Below are 21,239 nucleotides of genomic sequence, written 5' to 3' on the forward strand. Positions count from 1 at the left end.
TATAATGATTGTATCGCTATGGGTTTCCTGTGCCGTCACGGGATTTTCGCGGGAATCAACGGGATACGCGAATATTTTTTTCTACTTTCAAAATGGCGGCGGGAATGAAGGACAGTTGACACTTTCTCAATTCCAGGAGTCAAGTTTTTCTTTAATTATTACTCCTTGTTTGCAATATGGAGTCCGAAGAAAAGCCTGCTATTGAAAATGTCTCCATTGAGAGTGCAGAGGTAAAAAAAAAACATAATCAAATTAACACTAAGCAAGTCACACACTGGGAAAATCACAACTTCTACAACTAACTCAACACATTAACATAATATTAACATGACATTCAGACTACTGTCGGAATGAAAATGCTTGTTTGTACCTCAACTGTCTGATCCTTGCTTTGCTGTTTGGTTTCGCGAAACTCATTTCTTTTTTTTATGAGCTGTCATATCTTTGTTTGAGTTAACCATGTTATGAGTTAAGTAACTTATACAACAAGAATCATGTATAAAAAATGTATGAAATATTAATTGTAACATCTAAGTATCTACTCAGGTTGGGGACGAAACTTTTATTTGACCCTTTCAGATTCACTGATAATAACATTTCCATTTTGTTTGTTGGATCACTTTCATGTGTCATGGGAATTTTACAATGAATAGCACACCACAGATTGGATTTAGCTCTAATCATGGATAACATAGCTGTCAACCCAACTTGGGCGAAATCTTGTTAAATCAGGTGAAATACAGTAAATATGTGGGGGAAAAAACTAAGAAAGCCAATGTGGGTGAATACAGAGAATGTATGGTGAACACTCACAAAAATTAGGCTTGTGATGAGATCCAAAATCTTGTGACACCTGCTTAATGTGGTTGAGTTGACAGCTATTGAATCACATTTATTCCTGTAATCAGGTAAATTTTAAAGATCCACTATTATGTAACTATAATGTGAATTCTGTTATAGTTTAAAACACACACAAAAGACAGGTACCCCTGCAAAGCTAGGGCAAGAGATCGAAGATAAAAATTGTTAACAACTTTCCCCTACTAGCTCAAAATTGTGGTTGTGGACTTGGTAGTAAAAGTCTCACTAACCCCTTCCCTTTTCTGCTACAGGCTGCTGTTCAAGATTTATATGACTTCAGGGATCACTATTTTGAACATAATGGAATAGACAAAGCTCCTTTCAGAAAGAGGGAAATTACCAACAAACTAAAAGAGACCCTGGCAACCTTAGACTATATCCAAGCATCCTCAGAAAACACATCAAGGTGTCTTTATTTGAGGGGAAAAGCATTAAATGTGAAGTCGGAGTATGATAGCATGGCAGAGGATGCACTGACTAAGGCTGTGAAGTTAGAGCCCAAGCTCGTAGAGGCCTGGAATTGCCTTGGGGAGTGCTATTGGAAGAAGGGGAATGTAGCAGCGGCAAGGAATTGCTTTGTTGGTGCCCTAAGTCATGTGAGTTTCTTCTCTTAGAATCATACAGGGGTTCCATTAATTTCCAGAGAAGGCAGTGGGGTATGATAAGTAGGGGGTGGAAGTTATTTTATTTTATTAGTTTACTTTATTAAGTTTATTAGTGTTTTTTTTTTAAAGTAGCCAGTGCTTGGAAAATAGTAGGTCATGGTTCTGGCGACTGCCAAGGCCTAATGAAATAATTGCAAGGAATTTTTTTTATTCTGTGATCACTTCACTTTTTTATTTACATTCTATTCTATTTACATTTTATTCTTTTCTATACTTTTGTTTTTCATTGTGACATGAAAATGTAAACCCCATAAATATGAGGAATGCCTATTATCTTCTGTTGAGTAGCAAGCAAGAATTTAGACAACTAAAGCTTGTTGAGATTTTGTTTAAATTTGACAGTTTAGCTAGAGTGTTGTTGGTCAGGGTGGTAAAGATCACTAGCAGATTGGGTCTGTTTTGTCAGAAATTGCTGTATTGCACTTTCATAACTTACTTACTAGGCTGGTGACTATAGTTGGGGAATATCAAAATAAGTGCTCACTTTTTTTATATTGTGTTCTGTCTCCAGTCAAAGAATAAAGCTTCATTGAGAAACTTGTCAATGGTTCTTCGGCAGATTGGCTCTGGTAAGAACTAGCTACTATAATGATTCAAATAAAAGCCCAGGTGCTTGTATTTGATGTTTCTGGTCTTTTGGGAGGAGCCCTTATTTACGGTGCAGGTGCTTAATTCGTTTTGGCAGAAAATACCAGCTTCTGAATTGATTGACAACAATTTTATTTGCTATAAACTGAAACAACAGTAAAAATGTTTTAAACAGTAAATATGGTACATTCATATTTTTTCGAATTATTTTTTATAGATTCAAAAGAGAGAGCAGACAATGTCAGGCTTAGTGTTGAGAAGGCTAAAGAGGCGGTTTCCCTAGATATCACAGATGGCATGTCTTGGTGTAAGTATTACTTCAAATTACCATGGTTACAATATCCCTTGTCACACAGATGGTATGTCTTGGTGTAAGTAGAATTCTCTGTTACCAAGGTAATCTGTCCCTATCACAGATGGCATGTCTGGTGAGTAGAATTCTCTGTTACAAAAAATTATCTTAAAGTGCGGAAAACTTTTCTATGTTAACATGAGGTTCCACTATAAAAGGGAAAGCTCCTCCTGCACCGGGCTCAAGAACAATAAAAAATATCAATCAGCTGTCAATAAGTCAACATGTCAGGACAATCAGTTATCAATTAGCTGTAAATGAGTCAACATGTCAGGACAATCAGTCATCAATCAGCTGTCAATGAGTCAACATGTCAGGACAATCAGTCATCAATCAGGTGTCAATGAGTCAACATGTCAGGACAATCAGTTATCAATCAGCTGTCAATGAGTCAACATGTCAGGACAATCAGTTATCAATCAGCTGTAAATGAGTCAACATGTCAGGACAATCAGTTATCAATCAGCTGTAAATGAGTCAACATGTCAGGACAATCAGTTATCAATCAGCTGTAAATGAGTCAACATGTCAGGACAATCAGTTATCAATCAGCTGTAAATGAGTCAACATGTCAGGACAATCAGTTATCAATCAGCTGTAAATGAGTCAACATGTCAGGACAAATGCTATGAGCGTTCCTATTTTATATTCTAAACCAAATTAAATAGACTTGCCCACCTAAAATGTTTATCACTATATATAGTAAAATAATGCTAATAGTGAGGTATTAATTAGTTACATGAGAATAGGCATCATATTTCGTGAGCATTGCTCAAGTCGTGTTCACACACAAAGACTCTTATTATAATTCCTATCTAGTTTGATATTTATCTTCCCACTTGCCCGCTCTTTTATATGAGGTGGGCAGAGATCTATTTCTCATAGTTTGTATTTCTTTTTAAATATTCTCGGCTTGAAAATAAATCTCTATTCGGCCAAACAAACCTGTATCTGTGATTGATGTATTCATGTACTGTTGGGATCTTTTCTAGCGCCATAGAATAGGGGAATTCTATACCAAGCTGTGTGCACTCTAAAATACAAGCATTTTCATCACAGTGCGAGAATGATTTATGCAAAATGTATTAGATTATGGATAGTGCAAAATGTAAAATTTTGCAGCAAAAACGTTAGTGGACAGCAAATCACTAGTATATCAATCTCTTAACCTATGTCTTGTTACCTGTGCAAAAACGGTTTTATATCAACTAATTTAGGCTCAGGGATAAACAATTTTACAGGAGACTGCTAGCGTGGCAGTGTTCTGATTATAATTGCAAATTTGAGCCCGGGGTGGGAGAAGCATTACCTTTTATAGCGGAACCTCGTGTTTAAACAGAACAGTCACCACATCCACAATAACAAGCTTAATTATTATCTTCTGTAACCACAAATGTAAAATGTTAAACCACATTGTGCTTCTGTTTTTTTCTGAAGCCCCTAAAATGCTTAATAGAGGTGACCAAAATAGGGGTCAGTAAATATGAACATTTAGGGCTCATCCATAGAATAGAGGGGGACTATAGAGTGCTGCTTAAAAGTGGTTTGACTGTATTCATAGTTACTAACTATTCTGTATTTGAGAACTGACACTGATATCCAAAATATTTCAAATCTTGTCTTTCCTCAGATGTGCTTGGTAATGCTTACTTGTCGCTGTTCTTCAGTGGGTCACAATCTCCACAGATTCTGAAGCAGTGCATGTCCGCTTATGGCCAAGCAGTAAGTACAGCCAGACACCATTACGGACAGAATTGTTTTATTTCAAGGGGAATGGCATTGGTGGGCTATGTTAGACAACACCTGGAGATTGGCACATTAGCTCAGTGGTGTGTGCTTCTCATGTGTGAGTTTCCAGGCTCGAATCCAGGTCAGCTTACCTTTGTAACCTTTTTAAAGTTCAAAAACCAAGGGTGTCTACATTGCAAACTGTAAATCACTTGCTTCCCAGTTAAGAAAATAATTTCACCAGTGGTCCAATTTCTTATCACATCTAGAAAGCATCCTCTAGTATATGATGGCCACAAACTCGAGATACTGCTAATATCTGTGTACTAAACTATTCGAAATATTAAATTATGCTTTGTTAATAACAGTGATCAATTCTAAACTGGAAAAAAAACCTATTAAGTGGAAACATCTTAGGGTCCTGACCCCGTACGCAGTTCTGCTCAAGGTTAAACCAATCAGCAATCGAGCTATGATTTGGGGTTTGCACGGCGCAGATCTGCGCGGTTTGAGCCAATCAGACGTTATAGATCTCGGTGACATCAAGGAGGTGTTGACATACAATAACCAGACTACTCTGTATGGCATAAATATCTGGTTATTACATGTCAACAGGGGTAAAGCCTTTGTTAATTCTCAAACAAAAGGTAAAACAAAACCTCTGAAAGTCTGAACGAAAACACCTTCCTTTGACTAAATACAATAAGCTAAAAAGGAGCGACATTATTTTCACAGGTCCTCTTTTATTATTATAGTTTCTCAAATTGATACTTTTTGTGTTTGATATGTGTATTTTTTTTAGCTTACTTGAAGGGTGCTAATTTGGCGGGATTGTTTTGGCGCGTTAAGAACAGTGTTCTCAAATACTGGAACTTCCTTCGTGTATCTCCTCCTTAGAGTTCATCGATTAACTCCAATATAATGCCTTCCTTATTTTCGGAGTTTATGATATTTCTTTGAATACCTTGTATCCCAGAAGAGTCATTGCGTTATTTTCCAATTTCAACTGGAAGCTTGGCAAGCCTTAATCGGCCACGGCGGACTTGTTACTTTGCTTTCGTTGTAAATGCACATGCAACCATACAAATATCCATCTTTGGTCGCTTAATAGTAAACTCGGAATGATCAAGCCGGCTATAACGCGAGGCAACGCGAGTTGGAGTGCTTATCATTGCAAGTGGTCACAAGACACAAAGCGCAGTCCTGCGCTTGCATTAGCCAATAATGATACAATTATTCACTTCCTTTAGCGCAGGACTGCTCATGTATCAGCGAATCCCGTATTTAGCGTGATATCGGAACCAATGTGAACTGCTACCTAGCGCCTGGTTAATTAACCTGGTTAATCTACTCGGCTTAGTTTCGTATTTTAACTCAAACATATTGATTAAAAATAAACTTCTCACTACATCCAGAGTACTTTTCAATTATCTGTTAAGGACTCGCTTATTTTGAGAAATTTCGGGCTCGTTATGAAAGTAACGCGAAACGGCAAAACTTGAGCGCAGCCCTGCGCTCGCATTAGCCAATAATGATACAATTATTCACTTCCTGTTGCGCAGGACTGCTCATGTATCAGCGAATCCCGTATTTAGCGTGATATCGGAACCCATGTGAACTTCTACCTAGCGCAGAGCAGCTTATGCCCTTGTACCTGCCACTTGGTTAATCTACTCTGCTTAGTTTCGTATTTTCAATCAAACATGTTGTTTAAAAGTAAACATGTCTATAGTTATGAAAGTGATGCGAAACGGGAAAACTTGTGAGTTAATTACGAGTTTCGCGCACGACTGCACCGTTTTGTGCTTATCTTTCAAGATATTTTTTACTTCACTGTTAGCAAAGCGGCTGTTATCTTATCAAATCAAAAATAACAATATTATGATAAAGCCGGCTATAACGTGAAGCAACGCGAGTTGGAGTGCTTATCATTGCAAGTGGTCACAAGACACAAAGCGCAGTCCTGCTCTTGCATTAGCCAATAATGATACAATTATTCACTTCCTGTTGCGCAGGACTGCTCATGTATCAGCGAATCCCGTATTTAGCGTGATATCGGAACCCATCGTGTCACTGCACTAATCTATTTGTTTTGTCAGAGCCTTATCTAGTAGCCAAGGTGTTAATTGACAACAAGCACTATCTGTCAAATTGTGGTTTTGTTAGCAAGGTCAAATTCCTTCTACACGCGTACGTAGTCAAGTAAAGCGTGAATATTTCTCCTCTAAATATATTAATGCGTTTGGAAAGAAAGCCCAAGATACAAATACATTTATTAGATGAGAGGTAGATTCATTTGTGAAAGCGATTGCACGCATTGCGTAATTTGACCTTTTGTAGCAGATAGAGTCTCATGTTCACAGCTTCGAGCAGCGAGCACGTTAAAGCATCCAAATTTACCCGACGAAAATGCTGTTGGACTTGTTCTGAATAAACTGTTATGCCTAAATACTGTTTCAACTCGAATTAAAAGGTATCATGTAAGTAACATGATAAGGATAGGTTAACATTGAGATGTGTAGTCCCAAGACCAAAGTAGCAACACTCGTAAAATTCTGCTCTGCGCTAAGAACCACGTCTCTGTTACCAGTACGTGGGTTCCGGTATTACGCTAAATACGGGATTCGCTGATACATGAGCAGTCCTGCGCAACAGGAAGTGAATAATTGTATCATTATTGGCTAATGCGAGCGCAGGGCTGCGCTCAAGTTTTGCCGTTTCGCGTTACTTTCATAACGAGCCCGAAATTTCTCAAAATAAGCGAGTCCTTAACAGATAATTGAAAAGTACTCTGGATATAGTGAGAAGTTTATTTTTAATCAATATGTTTGAGTTAAAATACGAAACTAAGCCGAGTAGATTAACCAGGTTAATTAACCAGGCACTAGGTAGCAGTTCACGTGGGTTCCGATATCACGCTAAATACCTTTTGTTTGAGAATTAACAAAGGCTTTACCCCTGTTGACGTGTAATAACCAGATATTTATGTCATACAGAGTAGTCTGGTTATTGTATGCCAACACCTCCTTGATGTCACCGAGATCTATAACGTCTGATTGGCTCAAACCGCGCAGATCTGCGCCGTGCAAACCCCAAATCATAGCTCGATAGCTGATTGGTTTAACCTTGAGCAGAACTGCGTACGGGGTCAGGACCCTAAGATGTTTCCACTTAATAGGTTTTTTTCCAGTTTAGAATTGATCACTGTTTAATATGCTTTAACTAAAAACTTAACTAAAAACTTTCAAAACTAGAGAAGCGCAAAGGAGAAAATTATCTTCCCGCCTGATGTCTGTTACTACTGGCCATTTTAATTTAAAAATTCAAAAGGTGTGAAAAGGTGACGTTCCTATCCCTTTTATAGCGTGGTTTCGTTTTTAACCTTTTTTTTACTTGCATATTTTAGGAGAAGGACCTGGTTGCTGCAAATAACCCAGACCTTCACTTCAACAGGGCAATGGTGGGTACTGGCATCCAGTCAACTTTTACTAAGTACTATTATGCTCTGCTTTTACTAAGTACTATTATGCTCTGCTTTTACTAAGTACTATATGCTCTGCTTTTACTAGTACTATTATGCTCTACTTTCACTAGTACTATTATGCTCTGCTTTTACTAAGTACTATATGCTCTGCTTTTACTAGTACTATTATGCTCTACTTTTACTAGTACTATTATGCTCTGCTTTTACTAAGTACTATTATGCTCTGCTTTTACTAGTACTATTATGCTCTGCTTTCACTAGTACTATTATGCTCTGATTTTACTAAGTACTATAATTATGCTCTGATTTTACTAAGTACTATTATGCTCTGCTTTTACTAGTACTATTATGCTCTGCTTTTACTAAGTACTATTATGCTCTGCTTTTACTAAGTACTATTATGCTCTGCTTTTACTAGTACTATTATGCTCTGCTTTTACTAGTACTATTATGCTCTGCTTTTACTAGTACTATATTATGCTCTGCTTTTACTAAGTACTATTATGCTCTGCTTTTACTAGTACTATTATGCTCTGCTTTTACTAGTACTATTATGCTCTGCTTTTACTAGTACTATTATGCTCTGCTTTTACTAGTACTATATTATGCTCTGCTTTTACTAGTACTATTATGCTCTGATTTTACTAAGTACTATTATGCTCTGCTTTTACTAGTACTATTATGCTCTGATTTTACTAAGTACTATTATGCTCTGATTTTACTAAGTACTATTATGCTCTGATTTTACTAAGTACTATTATGCTCTGCTTTTACTAGTACTATTTATGTCCTACTTTTACTAGTACTATTTATGTCCTACTTTTACTAGTAGACCAAACTGTTGTGTCCGTAAAAGTGGAGTATGCACAGGAGATATTTACATTTATTTCTTAATATTTTAATCTCGTCAGGGATTTATATCTGTTAAAACCAGGTGTCTGTGATTACAGGGGGTGCCTAAAACGAGATTTGATTGTATTTATTTTTTGTGTGATTTATTATTTTATTGATGTTAAAATTGATGTATTATACATATTTCAGAATCCTAACTCTAACCCTAAATCGTAACCCTAAATAAAAGCTGTTTTAAATATAAAATAAATTTTATTTTATTCTTTTTTTACTAGAAGTACCTTTTAACTGATTTGCTGACTGGATACTATACTTTTTTGCTAGCAGCCTTTGAAGTTTGTTGGACCATTTAAACTTACCTTTATGCCTTTTAAAGGCTTACAAATACCAAGAAGAATTCAAGCAAAGTGTGGAGAACTTCAGACAGGCTCATAAGCTTGATCCGGGATGGGTAGAGGCTGAAGAGCTCTGTCAGAGGGTCCTGAATTACCTGACAGACACCATTCAGCTAGCTCAGGGAAAGGTAACGGTGGGGTAACAAAGTAACCCATCAGCATAACAACACATAAAGTGGTTCAAGCCGCCATGTTTTTATGCTCCTGCTCAATGCCGAGTCACACGAAGCATCTATTTCCATCAGCTAATTAATTGAAATGAGTAACCAAGATATTGTCAATGAAATATTATAGTCAATAACGTATCAGACTTTATTTGTAGATTGTTATTTCAGAATTCCCTTGCGAATAAACCGCTGTATTTTCAATGATAAACACAGAAACAAACGAGCTCACACACCACAACATGTTTGGCCTTGTCTGAGTTTTGTTAAGCTGGTTAGCGCTGTTTATTTGTGAAAGAGGTACCATTCATGGGTAATGTAAGCAAAAAGCTAAAAGATCACAGTCCATGGTGCAGTCTCTCGGAGAGGCTTGCAGAGCTATAGTATATTTGCTCTACGATTTTAAAAGATCACAAATTTATAATTGATATGGTGCATTGTCTTGTTGAGGGAGACCTCCGAAGTTTCATACAGGAATTTTATGTTTTAAAGAAAGCATATCATAAGATTGTTTTACATAGTTACAGTCTCCTATCTTACATTGTTAGGGCAAGCTGAAAGCTAAGAGATTACAATCGATTGTGTGTAAGCGAAGTTCCATCTTTTTATATCCTTCTCAGCACCTTTTACAGTAAACGATTGTTTACATGAAGTACGCTTACAGTACGCTTTTCATTAAGGTTTAGAGTAGTTCAAATAAAACATTATAGGTAATCGACTTTTCTTTAAAGTAGCCGGCGCTCGGAAAATAGTAGCCGCCGGGCGTAAATAAAACCTCTTCCCTTATCTTTCATTGTTAGGGTAAGCTAAAAACCAAAAGATTACAGTCCATGGTGAACTCTCTTGGAGAGGCGGAGCTCGGGCCCTATTCTGGTGGGAGCTACACAAGTGCTGCTGGGAAGACGGTCGACCTCGACTACACCACCTTAGACAAGCTTACTCCTGAAATTAACGCTGGCAAAGTGGTGGTGGGTAGAATGGTGGGATCCGTGCAAATGGACGATCCATTGCCATAGTAAGTACGGCGATGAGCGATGAGGAGAAAGGTGGCGATTGGTATGATTATTGATTATAACAATTGATGATGAGGCAAGGTTTTTCCAAAGTTGTTTGTACGGGTCCTTGTAGACCGCTAGCACTACCGGGTGATGATAATGATGATAGTGACGGTGATGGTGATGGTGATAATACATGACAACAGTGATGATGATGATAATAATAGTGTAGTGACGATAATGGTGCTGATAGAGTTGATTGATGGTACTAATGCTGATAATATTGTTGATAGCAGTGACACTCATGATGATTTTTGTTATCATGTTGATGATGAAAATGAGACTGGCAAATGTCAACAGTTTCTCTTCTTTGCCCTCCCATTAAGTCCCCCACTCTTTCTGGCTGACTACTTGCACTTATCTCGGGTCAAGGGTAATTGCTTTTTTTATCAAAACAAAGACAATGAAAGTATGTAGATAGAGAGCTTTTGCCTCCAGCCATTTACTATAGATGTAGAGATTGGGAAATTCCTACAAACCAACCATTTTCGTTTGATCGACTATTTTTTGGTTATGTTAGAAGTATACTGGATAACACGTCAAGCCATGGAACCCAGAAGTGTGGGTTCACTTCCCTCTAGATAGACGCCTTTATTTAAATAAACGCTAACTTAATATTACATACATATAATATTGTTGTCACTAGAGGCCTCACGCACAATCAAATCTTCGTTTATGTGTTATCGGTTTGTGTACATAATTTAACGGCTTAGGTTTTGCAATGTTGGTCTGATAGACTAACTGATCATGTGGTATCCCCAGCACATGTGCCATAGTAGACAAAAGCGACCTGTGCCTACCAGTGACCGTTTACAACATGGCAAGTTGTGCAGGGTTTGTTGTTGGTGACGCCATAGCCATACCAGAACCTTACGTACAAGTCACTGACTTCACCGAAGACGGAAAGGTGGGTTATGACAGGGAGAGGGTGAGAAGAAAGGAAAGGAATGGGGAAGGGGAGAAAAATGTAATGGAAAGGTCAGTTGAGTAAAGGATAGTGTAGGAAAGAGACATGTGAGATGGCTTGGTGACTGAAGGATATAAAAAATGTGCGATTCCAAAAAAAATATTCCACCCCCCTCCCCCCAATCCTTAGGGGGGATCTCTTTTACCCCCGGGCACTGGAAGACCCCTGAATTTATTTCTGAAATCCCACATAAACATAAAAAGAATATAAAGAACATAGAATAAATGACGAGTGAGGTAAAGACGGCGAAGATTTGAAATAAATTGGAGGACTGAGAATGGATTAACTCATTGCAACAGTCGAATGTCTCTCTTTGTGCTTTCATGCTCTCATTCCTTTTTGTTACTGTCAGGTGTTCCAATTCAAGTCGATCCGTGTGGATAACCCTGTGGTGCTGGCGGTGAACAAGAAAAAGCTTGGTGCAAGTCACCTCGCGCCATCTGTGCTCTCCGTTACTGCAATAAGCGAGTGACGTCATCGCCTGACACGAGTTTGCGCGACACTGTTTGACATTTTGATGGGTAAAGTTCACATGACCTTGCATGACCCGTGCTAACTATCTCTGCCACGAGGTACGCTCAAAAGGACGCGAGTTTGCGTGACATGTGTCACATAATACATCGCGTGACACATTTTTTGACCGAGTTTGCGTGTCAATGTTTGAAAGCAATTGATGTGAGCGTGACATATTTCGTGAATAGGTAACTCGTGACACATTTTGTGACTAGGATTTCTAAGCATTTCTGGACAGAAAGTAATGACCTTGTGTGCTATTTTTTTCTACCGAATGTGGGTGACCATTTTATCGTATGGCTTCAAAGCAATAGTGACGTTAAGTAACAATATATTGTGCTACTCAATGAATATGATGTGTTGTGGCTTAGTGTCCCGAAAACGAGAGGCGCTGCTAAAGCGTCGTTCACTATGTGACCTGTGAATGCATGAAATGTTTGTGACTCAAAAACCACAAACCGAAAATTGATATAGAACATTTTTAAGTCTCATAATTACTGGGATACCTGTGGTAGCCCAGTCATAAAATGCCACTGTTTTTTTTTTCTGCTTGCGATATGGCCAAAGTTGCGCAATAACCCAAGAATCTTTGCGCCATAGTCGATCTCTTCTGCATAAGTTACTGCCCCTAGCATCCATTTCATGTAGCTTGTTTTTAATATTTACTTATCCTAAGAAAAAGAATAGGCAAAGAGTTCTCATATAATATCAGAAAAAATTCACCACGGGCAAAGTCACAAGCGAAATTTCACCACGGGCAAAGTCACAAGCGTGACTAAACCGCCTAAGATGTTAAGTTTAAAACGCTATTCCTTTTTGTATGTTTTTTGCCGCTTAACTTTACAGGGAAAAACTGCTGCCGCTATGTCGCTACTTTTTATCAAGAAGTGAAAATAACGTTTTGCATTATTACTGGGATACCTGTGGTAGCAACTTTTTTTATTATTTTTTTTCGTGGTCCCGAGAAATCTGCAATATTGCGCAATGCCCAGGAAGCCCATTCGCCACTGTCTATATTTTCTTTAGTGTACTGTACAGTACCCGAAATGATCCCAGGACCCGAAACGATCCCCAAAAGTCCCCCAACTGATCCCGGGACCCGAAACGATCCCCAAGAGTCCCCGATATGAACCCCAAGGAATTACAGTAATGGACAACTAAAGGAATGTGTAAGGATTGGCTTTCAGTTTTAAAAACATATGAAACATTTAGCTTTGTTTGTGTTATTAAAAGGAAATTTACATTAACTAAAACTATAGTATTAAGATTTTAATATACGACTGCGGGGGAAATACAGTGGTTGAGTCAGAAATTAACAATTCCTGTTATAGTAATTTGAAGAACCCGGCGTGGATAAATCATTTTTATATAACAAGCCATAAAAGAAAGTCTTTACAGATAGGACATCCTGCTTTTCATAGGAAGCGAAATGTTTAAAAGTTATTTTTTGGCATGTTTGTTTTCGGTGATTCCCTGCTAGCAGAGGCCTCTTTTCTCTGTACTTCGCTTGGCTGGCGTTCGCGTGGAAAAGATACCTCTGCCATGGGTCGCAAGTTCGTTTGATCAAACCGCCGTCCACGATCGTGGACGGGAGATCCAGAGCGCATGCTCCGTTCATTAATTACTGGCCAGTATTTGAGCCCTCAATGACTAGCGCATGCGTGAAGCGTATATCCGCTGTGGGATAATAAGTCCGCATTCGAAACGGCGTCCTCCGTAGAAATATCACGCGACGAATTATAAAAGAAGCCATTCAATGCCTTGTCTTCATTCAGAATTTTCTCTCGTTTGACTAACGAGTCAATCTACCGTTTACAGCTTTTGTATATTCTTCTAGAATTATCTGATCTAAATTCACCAAAAAGCTTTGTAACATTTTCTTCGAGTCCAACTGTGCGATATTTACATTGAAGAAAATCGCCTGCCTAGATGTCTTGGAGTTTATCCCACAAACAAGATAAAACTCGTCTTTGCTGTGTTTGCTGTTCGATTTTTTTAGTGACGTTTTAGGTGATTGGAATTGAACAGTTGTTTGTTTGTTTTTTTTGAAGAGGAGAACTAACCGGAGTTTGATTCATAATTTGCGACAAAAATTAGCATATTGACGGCTTTCGCGCGATGGTACGGGTTTTGGCACGTCATGCGGTCCTTAGAAACGCTCACGCATGCGCAACGAAAACAGTTTCGACCCATGGCAGAGGTCTCTTTTCCTCGCGAACGCCAGCCCAGCGAAATACAGAGAAAAGAGGCCTCTGCTAGCAGGGAAGGAATTCACACACTAGGATCCGGAATCCAAAACCCTATTGGAAAACCTGTCATGGGGTTGATGTCGGATTTGTAGCGCAGGCCAAGATTAGAAAGCTTTTGTTAGACAAGAAAGTCAGCGAGCTTCAGGTAGGAATCTAGCATTCTTATTATTTTCTTTTTATGCAGTTTTTTTTACTACGGGACCTCTTTAGGAGTCAAAGTCAAGGCCTAAAACGCTGCATAGAGCTACAAACAAAAGCTGGGTCCATTGTTTTTTTACAAAACAATTGTTAATTTTCCGTTTAACAATATAACTAGCAACATTTGCCAATGGCATCAGTGGATTTAGAGCTCGTACTGCATAGAGCGGTTTTCATATGAACTGTATAGTTACAGAACTGATTGAACTGGTCTCGATCGATCTCTGTTTTGGGGTGGTAAAAAGGGTTTGTATACAAAGAATAATCTTGCCTTTTTTTCCTTTGTTTTAGGCATTCCAGTTCAGAAATGAGTTTCGAGATTTCATGAAGTCTGTAGTTAGTAAACTGCTGGAAAAGACCCCCATCGCATATTTGGTGGCACGGAATCTTGAGTTCCTAGATCCTGCCCAAATCGTTGAAGACAAGGAAGGAAGTATCTCGAAGTTCAAGGTCGTACTGAAGAAGATGGTCGAATACAAGCGAGTGCAGATGCGAGACTGCGATGCCTTAGTTCACCAGTACACTGACTTTGCAGACAAGGCAGTTCTGGCCCAGAAAGAAGTCTTTCTGAAGTTTAATTTTGTGGAAGACAGATTGGATACCTTCCTTGCACAGCACATTACATCCCAGAGTTCGCTAGCTAAGCTTTGGAAGCTTGTCAAAGTACTTCTGGTTTTATCACATGGTCAAGCTACCGTGGAACGAGGTTTCTCAGTTAATCGCCAAGTGATGGTGGAAAACTTGCAAGAAAGAAGCTTCACTGCTCAGCGAGTCATCCATGATCACATCACGCACATCGGAGGCCTGAAGAAGCTCGAGGTTAGTAAGCAGCTGTTGGACGCCGCAAGTCAAGGAAGACGGCGATATGTTGAATATCTTGACGAGCAGAGAAAGGCCCAGGCGAAAACCATCCAAGAAAACCGCAAGCGAAAATGCAAAGAAAGAGAAGAGGATTTAGAGAAGAAAAGAATGCGGCTGTCCTGCGAAATTGCATCGCTGCAGTTTGATGCCGACAAATTTGCAAATGAAGCAGAAGAAAAGGCTCAGCACTGCCTAAAAGCGGAGCCAGCAAAGGCACCTTTTGCGTTGGCTGATCAAAGGTATTATTGGGGGATCTAGGATCCTGCTCTCTACTGAGATTTATTTATTGTACCAACCAAATGGATCCAGGCCTTATTCAATAATTTAAATTATGCATCAGTCTAATGCCCTCAGAAAATGCGCGAAAGAAAAGCAGAAGGCATTAAAGGACGTTGAAGATGAACTTGCAGATCTCACTCGCAGGGCCGAAATCTAAAAGAGCAACCCATTTGATACCAAATAGTCTGAGCTTTTCTCGCGGCTAAAATCATTTGTACCGGGGCACACGTTTTCAAAACATCCCTTGTTTTGGGCTTTCATCTGTCAAACCATTGTTTGACATTCTTGACCTGTGTTCCCTATGGTAATCGCCCAGCCTGGCTTTCTGTGGCGATGTTTCTGGTTTTAGTTGAGAGGGAGGCAGGCGAGCGCTTTAAGAAAGAAACTGAACGGCTCAGATGATTTAACGGGCTAAATGACAATACAAATTAAATTGATGATTTGAAAATGAGATTCAATTATGTTTGCATACGTCGCGATATAATTATGTCTGCATACGAGCCCAAGAAAACGTCGTGTTATTTTAACAAGAGTCCTTGTGCCATGCATTTATTACTAAACTACGAATTTGAACCCAGCATTGCCCTATTATGTACAGACCATATGTTAGATACGAATACGTACTGGAAAACTGAGATCAAACTCTTGTGCAATGCCACAAAAGTAGAAGATATATTACACTTTGTTATTATTATTGAAACTTTACTTGGGAAACAAACGCTTATACGTCAAGAAATAAAAAAATGACACATGGTGTGTGTACTTGTATTTACCTTTTTTAATTCAAACGTTTATTTGGGAGTCCTTGAATTTTTATAAAACAGTCCTTGAAAAGTCCTGGAAAGTCCTGGATTATTTTTCTTTCAAAAGCGTACAAACCCTGGATCGTTTCGGGTCCTGGGATCGTTTCGGGTCCTGGGATCGTTTCGGGTCCTGGGATCGTTTCGGGTCCTGGGATCATTTCGGGTCCTGGGATCGTTTCGGGTCCCGGGATCATTTCGGGTCCCGGGATCATTTCGGGTCCCGGGATCGTTTCGGGTCCGGGGATCGTTTCGGGTCCTGGGATCGTTTCGGGTCCTGGGATCGTTTCGGGTCCTGGGATCATCTCGGGTCCTGGGATCATTTCGGGTCCTGGGATCATTTCGGCTCCTGGGATCATTTCGGCTCCTGGGATCATTTCGGGTCCTGTACACAATTCACTAGAGGGCAAGCTGTAGTCGCCATCTTGGAACTTAGAATTTCACATCTACGATTTATGTATTTGTGCAAAATTAAGGCCTAATTGGCGATTTTATTGCTCCATAGCTTTACTTCTTGCAAATTATAGTGGAAAGTCGTGCTCACTTGGATTAATTACGCCACATTTTGTTATCTTTTTACATTTGCAACGCGTATAGACCCGTAGCTCAAGAAGGAACATGTGCTGACTACTTTAGTCAGTTAGAGACAGCTTCAATACCTAATCTTGATGTGATCTGAATACAAAAGAATGAACTAAAGTTATTTAACTAAATTGCTTAATCTATTAAAGTTATCTGAGTCAATTATGGAAACTAACTACTGTACTAAATCGCTATGGTGTTATGAATAAGCTTTTTCCCCGCTAGAGTTTTATGCTTCCTTTAGATAAGTTTTGTTTTCATCCTTGAGTACCTTTATCCCTCATTGAATGTCATTATATTTTTATGGAACAATTTCAATAAACAACTAGAGAATTGTGTTGTCTTTGTAGTGTTGTTGACCTTGATCCTTGATCTTGATACATTCTTTTTTTATAAGAACAACGTCTGCATTTTAGAGCGCATCAGGACTTAAAAAGTAATATTTTTCTGATATCTTAGCCTCGGCATGTTCTTAGCATGTTCTTAAAATTTTATGAAATCTAATGCAGGACGTTTTTATAAAAAAGTTTTTTTTTTTTTAAAAAGAGTACTAATAATGTCTGGAAATTCTATAGCTCTCTCATTTGACTTCAAAATTTGTTCGTTAAATGATAGCATAAATAGATATTGTTGTTTACTTAGCACTTGGGTGTAAAGGCCCATTTACACGGCACGATTTTGGCCTACGACTTGTAGTATACGACTTCAAGTCCCGCCGTGTAAATGCCCCTACGACTTGCTTACGACTGTCGCACGCGACTCACGACTTGTAGTAGGGTTTTGAGCAATGCATCAAAATCCTACGACTAGCCGTAGGAAAATTTAGTTTTTGCACCAATCAAATTGCGAGTTTATCCATTCGAGAGAACGAGGCTCGAATAGTGAAGATGGCGGGTTCGAATCACAAACTAGTTCATCCTTTAATGACAAACGACAAGTTTAAACAGCAATCTATGTTTTCTAAGACAATGTATTATTCAACTACGATCGTTGGAGTTCTACCACGAGAAACGTACTGGCGAAAACTATTGACGTTGCTCTGTTATCGTGACAATCATTCCGTCAACACATGTCGACAAGGCTGGTACGGATATCAATAATTACTGACTCATTACTGGTTGAGATTTGAATCAATCGCTACTGGTAGGCTTTATTTATTTTAACAGAAATTAGCGGCACTGATTCAAGATACTTAGGTTGCAATGTTGATTGAAATTTAGCCTTCACGTGAATTGTTGACTCGGATGGTTTATACACGAGTTGATCGTTTTATTGTTATCGTTAAGTATCAGGACGCTGTGTTTTATACAAAGATGAAGATTGTGTAAATAGTATTGTTGAAAAAGCAGGGATCAAATACTGAGTAAATAAATTATTAAATTTGTTTGAGGGCATAAAGTGTAAGTCCTTGTATATTTTTCACGTTTCCATGGAAATGTTATTTTCCCGCCATCTTTTGAGCGTTTTTGCTTTCCACTGTCAAACATAGCGGATTTGAAGAAAAAAAAGCTACAAATTACAGACGAGGAGACAGAAAAACTAATCGAGCTTTGGTCAAAAAAGGAAGTTCTATTTAATTGTTCGCACCCAGATCATTTTAAGAAAGATTCAAGGGCAACAGCGCTAGCTGATATTGTTGAGAAAGCTGACATTCCCGGTAAGTTTCAGCTTATGTTACTAGTAGTAAGTACGAGAATCACTCTATCTGAATGAAAATGAGACAATGTGTAAAAAACAAAAGTAAGGATTTTTTTCCAGACATTACACAGGGAGTTGAGACTTGTACTAAGTAGTATAAAACGTCCCCACCAGCGGAGCTTTTTGGGGCCACTTCAAAAGTTTTGCTATTTGTAATTATTTTATCAGCAACATTCTACTGTGCAAGATGGCTTTAGTTTTCGTTCTCTTATGCAAACAGTCAAATTGTCTTCAAGACAATAATTTAATAAAAAAAACATAATAAAATAAAAAGCTTACTCCCTGCTCGTTTTTTTTTTTGCAAGAAATTCGGACGAGCGCATTTGCTTTCTTTTACTTGGCCTATTAAAGCAAAAGAAAACAAAATAAATATCTAAATTGTGTGCAAATTAGTTTTACGTAATTGCACTCTTTCTAAAGTATTACTATACTTACAAATACTTTTTTTAAGGACTGACAGCAGAGGAACTCGAAAAGTAGTTGGCAGGTCTACGAACCTATTACGGGAGGGAAATTGGTAAAGAAAGAATGACAAAGGTATCAGGCACGGGAACAAAGGATGTCTTGTCTATGTCTCTAAGTGGCCGTCCTTCACCTCCCTGCACTTCCTGAGGGATAATATAACACCAAGAAAGACTACAAGTAGCCTAGAAGCGACAACATCAGCTACAACAAGTACTGTGCGAGTTGATGCAATCAGTATCGAGGATGACATGAAGGAGGAAGTTGATGAAAACGTAAGGTCTGTCAACAATATTACTTGTCAAAAATCCTCTAGAAAACTAGAGGATGAGTTGTTAGAAGCATGCATTAATGAATTGAAAAAAACCCAAGCAAACTTCTACATCCTCTGAAGATGATGGAGATTTTTAATAAATATATTGCCAAGCAGCTAAAGAAAATCCCAGAAGGCTACCGAAAGGAAACGCTAAAACTTGAACTGCAGCAGTGCATCATGAAAGCAATGATGCCTGCACCAGTAGCCAGACAGCCAATTGCAACGATTGATTTTTCTGATTTAGAATAGATTTTGGTTATATCATTTTATTTTGGGTCTTTGGGGGCTCGCTTTTTGGATAATGGGCGCTTATTTGGGAAGGGAAGCAATTTAAAGGAGGGTACTTATTTGAATCATTGTGGTATTCATTGTTCTTTGCTTAGCTATTGCATAAACTTTGACTTTCTTATTTTGTTCAATTACACTTGTAAATGCCACATGTTCTTTGCATGGTGCATCACTCATCACAATGATGAGGTAGAAACAATTACAGTTAAATAAACACAGTTGTAAATTGAAATCAAAGAAATAGTAATTGACTACTACTTGTAACAATCACTGGACCGCAAACAATTGATGAAATAAAAGGTAATACACCAGAGACTTGGCATCTAAATATGTATTGTGATCAAAATCTTGTTCCATGAACTGTTCCACTTCAATTATTTTTCTATTAATCAGTGAATAAAGGCATAAGCCTAGTTACTATTCACTAATATTTGACAGTTCATCTGTATTTACTATAGTCATTCGTTTTCTAATAAAACATTATATCAGTTAATGGGGGATTGAAATGTTGTCTAGGGCTTGGAGGGGGAAATCCCCGATTTGGTTGGCGGCGTCGGCCCTCTCGATGCCATTGCTCAAGAGGGTCACGTACATGTTTCCCGAGACCTCGTCCATGGTGTCACCGTGGCGGTCCCTAGGGGTACACTGAGGGTGTTGAAGGGCCTTTACAGGACTTTATGCACCTCCGTGACCGGAACCCAGCTGTTGTATTTGTCAGGCCACCCTTTCAGGACCCAATACTCTCCTCGCGCCCCCAACGCCTCCGGGTCTTCACCACACGGTCGATCTTGAACGTTTGGCTTTCGGTCAAGTGTACTTTCTGCAACTCCGGCTCGTAGAAGCGCCATTCCAAGGCCTCCCCGTCCAACTCGTGGAGGGTGTAGGCAGGTTGGCGTGGTGCGGTCGTACACCTGAGCCACCGTGAAGACCTCTTCCGTCAAGTTGGGGAGCAAACCTTAGCAAACCGTTTCACCTTGCTCAGGCGCACCTGGTCCTCCACGTTGAAGCGGGGTCGGGTCTCTTGTGAAGTAGCTCCTCATCCACCCCTTAAACGTCCGGTTGAACCGCTCCACCACACTTGCTTTGGTCTCGCTCCGCGTGGAGAAGTGTTGGATCCCTCGCTCTTTCAGGAACGCTTGGAACACCCGGTTACGGAACTCGGACCCGTCATCCGTCTGGAGTTTTTCAGGGACACGGCCCCCTTGGAAGATGGTCGTAAACGCCTCGACGAGTTTTGGGAGCGACCCACGCGAATTTACTGAGCACATCGATCACCGTCAGGAGGTACTTGTAACCGTCGTTGGCCTGGTGGAACGCTTGCATGTCACACAAGTCTGCCTGACACTGCTCGTCCATGCCTTGGACCATCACCCGTTGCCGGGGGTACGTCCTACGCGCGGGGGCGTGAAGGTCAAAGGTAGGTTGTGAACGTAACCAATTCTTCACGTAGCTAAGGCTCGGACCCGTCTTCCCCCGCACAGCCTGTGCCAACTTGGCCACACACCCTAAGCTCCCCGTGCTTCGTGGGTTGTAGTACGTCCGGTGGAGGAGGGCATCCCAGGCCTTCTTGGTCTTGGTCTTGGCCTTGGTTACCGTTTCCTTCTTTCTCCTCCTCTTCCCTTTCTTGTCCCTTCCTCGAGAGGGAGGCGTTTCTCGTACGGGGAGCCATCCAGTTGGGAGGCGTGGATAAAGATGTGGCCACGGCAACACGCAAGAATGCAACGGAGGCGCTCCCAATTCGAGCGGCATTGTACAAAAGGGTGGGTTGGGTCTGGCGCACAGCACGGCATCGTTCTAAAAATGGTTGGGGGGTCTACAGAGACCCCTCATTTATGAGGTTGTCAAGTCCACGTGCCCGTAAGGAAGGGTATAGATCCCGTCC

The 21,239-nt window shown here is 39.7% G+C and overlaps 1 protein-coding gene and 1 long non-coding RNA gene across 2 annotated transcripts; both read left to right on the plus strand.

Annotated features, from left to right (window-relative positions):
* Nucleotides 1-63: 63 nt before the first annotated feature.
* Nucleotides 64-11,975, plus strand: LOC5518009 (tetratricopeptide repeat protein 5). Its single transcript, XM_001637994.3, has 10 exons — nucleotides 64-230; nucleotides 1,113-1,457; nucleotides 2,038-2,095; nucleotides 2,332-2,421; nucleotides 4,097-4,188; nucleotides 7,601-7,654; nucleotides 8,907-9,053; nucleotides 9,890-10,104; nucleotides 10,907-11,051; nucleotides 11,464-11,975. The coding sequence occupies exons 1-10, from the start codon at nucleotides 177-179 to the stop codon at nucleotides 11,581-11,583; spliced, it is 1,320 nt and encodes a 439-aa protein (XP_001638044.2). The 5' UTR covers nucleotides 64-176; the 3' UTR covers nucleotides 11,584-11,975.
* A 4,306-nt stretch (nucleotides 11,976-16,281) lies between these two features.
* LOC116604648 lies at nucleotides 16,282-19,666 on the plus strand. The gene is made up of 2 exons (XR_007306380.1): nucleotides 16,282-18,250; nucleotides 18,743-19,666. It is a non-coding gene; the product is annotated as an uncharacterized LOC116604648 (long non-coding RNA).
* The last annotated feature ends 1,573 nt before the right edge of the window (nucleotides 19,667-21,239 follow it).

This window comes from Nematostella vectensis, chromosome 13 (assembly GCF_932526225.1).
Source record: "Nematostella vectensis chromosome 13, jaNemVect1.1, whole genome shotgun sequence".
Classification (NCBI taxonomy): Eukaryota; Metazoa; Cnidaria; class Anthozoa; order Actiniaria; family Edwardsiidae; genus Nematostella; species Nematostella vectensis.